The sequence below is a fragment of the Cicer arietinum genome, chromosome 5 (assembly GCF_000331145.2).
Source record: "Cicer arietinum cultivar CDC Frontier isolate Library 1 chromosome 5, Cicar.CDCFrontier_v2.0, whole genome shotgun sequence".
Classification (NCBI taxonomy): domain Eukaryota; kingdom Viridiplantae; phylum Streptophyta; class Magnoliopsida; order Fabales; family Fabaceae; genus Cicer; species Cicer arietinum.
Genome location: NC_021164.2, coordinates 40,958,178 through 40,962,678, shown reverse-complemented (window position 1 = coordinate 40,962,678; position 4,501 = coordinate 40,958,178). Strand labels below are relative to the sequence as shown.

General features: G+C 35.3%; 1 protein-coding gene across 1 annotated transcript; it reads left to right on the top strand.

Annotated features, from left to right (window-relative positions):
* Nucleotides 1-2,407: 2,407 nt before the first annotated feature.
* LOC140920313 (uncharacterized) lies at nt 2,408-4,114 on the top strand. Its single transcript, XM_073368469.1, has 2 exons — nt 2,408-3,215; nt 3,323-4,114. The coding sequence occupies exons 1-2, from the start codon at nt 2,513-2,515 to the stop codon at nt 3,346-3,348; spliced, it is 729 nt and encodes a 242-aa protein (XP_073224570.1). The 5' UTR covers nt 2,408-2,512; the 3' UTR covers nt 3,349-4,114.
* Nucleotides 4,115-4,501: the final 387 nt, after the last annotated feature.

Here is a 4,501-nt window from a genome sequence, read left to right as displayed (position 1 = left end):
TTTGGCCCTTCGTTTGCGAAATCCCAATTATTATAGGTTAGAAAGTCTTGAAGTTTAAGTTTGAAAGAAGTCGCTCTGATATGTGATCCTGAGAATAAGATTTATAAACTTTATTTTACTCATTTAATTAGAAAAACCTTATTAGTGGTAGTAATTTTAAAAATAAAATCAAGAAATTATAGTTAAATCTAATTTAATGAGATTGTACCTTTTTATTTGGGAAATTAAGTTTAAAGTGTTTCATATGTACAATGAGAAAGGTGATATCCTATAATAGTTACAAAAGTTATATTTCACTGGAAAAAAATTTTATTTATCCGTTGTAAATTGTTTTTATTTTATTTTTAAATCTAGTATAAATTATTATATATATTATTTTGGGGTTTAGAGTGTAACACGCATGACTTGGTCGACACCTTGAAATCCTATTTGTTGTTTGCATCTACGTCTATGTTTCAATGAACAATTTATCATGGCTCTTTTTACTTGATTGTTGCTTCACTAGGTCTCGTGTTAGCGATTCTACTGGTTTTACTCTTTCATTATTAAAGATATAACACCATGTAGCACTGATCATTTTTGCTTAAAGCTTAAGCTCTTTTGTGTTTGTCATTCTTTTTGCTTCACTTGTAAGATTTATGGGTCACATATGTAATTAATTAATAAAGTGTGTTAGGGTCATTATATAATTAGCCAATAAACTGGGGGTCAAATAATATATAATAGTTTATGGCTAAAGAGCATAATAGTTATGAAAATTAATAGTGTCGATACCAGGCAGTTTCTAATTTAATGAGGGGCTGAATTGGAAATACTGCAATTTGGGATATAACTAATAATAGTTATATATAGGGGTAATGGTCCCCAAGGCAAACACAACAGACTATTCAGTTTCAAAACCCTAAAGGAGAAAATTCTCTGGTTCTCTCTATCCCCATCAAGAGAGCAAGGTCTTCAGGGTGTTTTGCTGAGGAAGATCACCCAACCCATTGGCTCTATCATCATCATCTCAGGACTTCATTAATGGCAATTCCCACAGGTACGCTTCCGCCTTTGGCTATTCATCATGTAATTGACATGGATTGTTGAGCACAACGTTATTAAGGTTTTTTCAACAATTGGTATCAGAGCCTACCATGTTTAATTCATGATGAAATTCGGTTATTGTCTTTGTTTTAAGATGGAATTTGGGAATTTTGATATGTATATTATGGAATCCATATTTTTAACGTGTTTGAAAAATTAGGGTTTGTAATTTGGGAATTTGGGAATTTTGATATATATATTATGGAATCCATATTTTTAACGTGTTTGAAAAGTTAGGGGTTGCTCACTACTTTTGACACTCTTTTTAATTTTTTCCTTTATTTTGTCACGGGCTCGTGGCTTACAGTTATATGATTATATCTGTTTCCACTTGAGAAATTATGCTAAACTCGTTCTACTAGTCATAACAAGCTTATCAGGGGTCAATGGATCTAATGGTACCTCAACGCCCTTGATACTTGATTACATGATGAAACAATTATAGGTGCAATTTTCATATCCTTGTCATGGCAGTGTTGTTGACGGCAGAAGGAAAACAATCTGCCATATACACACGCCATTGCGGTCTATGGGGCAAACATGGTGGGTATCATGGACACCGAACGTGCCAACTTTCTGATTAAGTAACATCAGAAAGGAAAGAATGGTCATATCTTAAGGGATGGACTTGAAATATTTGAAATTTCAGCAAGCTAGATCATATCTAACAGTTGGCAGCAATTTATTCTGTTGGAAATTGGAATGATTTATTGCAAACGTGCATTAGTAATAGTATATTTCTTCACTTTGTTATTGAGCTTATTTCTTCACTAGTGAAAAATAATTTTTATTTTTTAAATATTGTTTTATTTGGATATAAATTTTTTTTTATTTATAAATATTGTTTTATTTGGAGATAATAAATATATGTTCAAGTCAAGTTTGACATTTTTGAATGAGTTAATTGAAACTTGAAGTCGCCAAAGTGACCTCTCTTGTCTAAATTGCTCGTGAAGAATGTCAAATGGCTGTGTATATGTTTATTCATGCGGGTATTGACCGGCCCAAAGGAAGGTTAATATTTGGCAGAATTACATGGTACACCTGCGATGATAAATGTGTGACAATTATTTGGTATACATGTGAGCAGTAAATCGGCCCAAAGGAAGGTTTATTGTTTGACATGTCTTATTGTCAATATTTGATCGTTGCAACAAGAGTACCACTAGCAGTTGGTGTTACTGTCCAAAGACTTGACATCAATGGTGCACTGGGTATCTTGAGATGGGTTAAATTCCATAATTTGAACATATGTATTTATTTATTTATTGATTTATTTTCTTATAATGTGAGTTTCTAAGTTTCGTTCTTTATTTAATCCACAGCATCGGTTGCTTCCATATCTGCAAATTTGAGTTCTATTCCTGTCCTTAATGGGACAAATTTTAAGGAATGGAAAGAGAACATTTTGATTGTTCTTGGCTGCATGGATCTAGACCTTGCATTAAGAATTGATCGACCCTCTACTCCTAAGGACTCTAGTTCTTCTGAAGAAAAATTAGAGTATGAGAAATGGGATCGCTCAAATCGCATAAGTCTTATGATCATAAAGCGTGACATTCCTGAGGTCTTTAGAGGTGCTGTCTCGAATGAGATAGTTACAGCTAAAAATTTCCTTGTTGAGATGGAAAAACGCTTTGAAAAAAGTGATAAGGCTGAAACAAGTTCTTTGCTTCAGAATTTAATTTCCATGAAGTATCAAGGCAAGGGAAATATAAGAGAGCACATTATGATGATGTCCAACATTGCTTCTAAGCTTAAAGGTCTAAAGCTTGAGTTGTCAGATGACTTACTCATTCATTTAGTATTGCTGTCTCTTCCTTCGCAATTCAGTCAGTTTAAGGTGACTTATAATTGTCAAAAGGAGAAATGGACTCTTAATGAGCTCATTTCATTATGTGTGCAAGAAGAGGACAGGCTGAAGCAAGATAGGACTGAAAGTGCTCACTTTACTAGCATCTCTAAAGACAAGGGCAAAAGGAAAAGAATTGAGGAGCCCAAGAACAAAGCTGCTGCTAAGGGTCCAGAACAAAAGAAGCAGACTAAGGATAACAACTGCTTCTTCTGCAGGAGTTCTGGACACGTGAAGAAGGATTGTGCCAAATATCACGCTTGGCGTGTTAAGAAAGGTATGATTCTGTCTTTGGTCTGTTCTGAGGTTAATTTAGCTTCAGTACCTGGAAACACTTGGTGGTTAGACTCTGGTGCAACTACTAACATCAGTGTTTCAATGCAGGGTTGCCTGAACTTCCGAAAGCCTAGTGATACTGAAAGATGCATCTATGTAGGAGATGGGAAGAAGGTAGAAGTTGAAGCCATAGGAAAATTTAGATTATTATTAAGTTCCGGTCATTATTTGATTTTAGAAGACACTTTTGTTGTACCGTCATTTAGACGGAATTTGATCTCTATTTCTTATTTGGACAAATCAGGATATTATTGTTCATTCGGGAATAAAGAATTTACTTTGTCTTTAAATTCGAATGTTGTTGGAACCGGTTTACTTTCTGGTTATGATAATCTTTATTTGTTGGAAACTGTGGCTAACTATAATGAAACCTTGAATGTGGAATCACGTGGTACTAAGCGGAAAATTGACAATTTCAATTCAGGAGTGCTTTGGCACAAACGTCTAGGTCACATCTCTAAAAATAGAGTTGAACGACTTGTGTCAGATGGAATTTTAGATTCCATTGACTTCACAGACTTTAACGTTTGTGTAGCATGCATTAAAGGAAAACAGACTAAAGATAAGAAATTAGGCGCATATAGAGCTACAGACGTCTTAGAATTGATACATACGGACATCTGTGGGCCATTTCCAACTCCTTCTTGGAATGGTCAACAATATTTTATATCATTCATAGACGATTACTCTAGATATGCCTACCTTTACCTAATTCACGAAAAGTCCCAATCAATAGACGTGTTCAAATCCTTTAAGGCAGAAGTTGAGAATCAACTTAATAAAAGAATTAAAAAGGTCAAATCTGATCGTGGTGGTGAATACTACGGCAGATATGACGGTTCAGGTGAACAACGTCCGGGACCATTTGCCAAATACCTAGAGGAATGTGGAATCGTCCCACAATACACTATGCCGGGGTCACCCAGCATGAATGGTGTAGCTGAAAGACGAAACAGGACTCTTAAGGATATGGTAAGGAGTATGATTTGTCATTCCACCTTGCCAGAGTCACTCTGGGGAGAGGCATTAAAAACAGCAGCATACATTCTTAATAGAGTACCAACTAAGGCAGCGGCTAAAACACCTTATGAGCTTTGGATTGGGCGTAAGCCTAGCCTGAAGCACTTTCATGTTTGGGGATGTCCAGCTGAGGCAAGGCCTTATAGGCCGAATGAAAAGAAATTTGAACCCCGAACAATTAGCAGCTATTTTATAGGGTACTCAGAA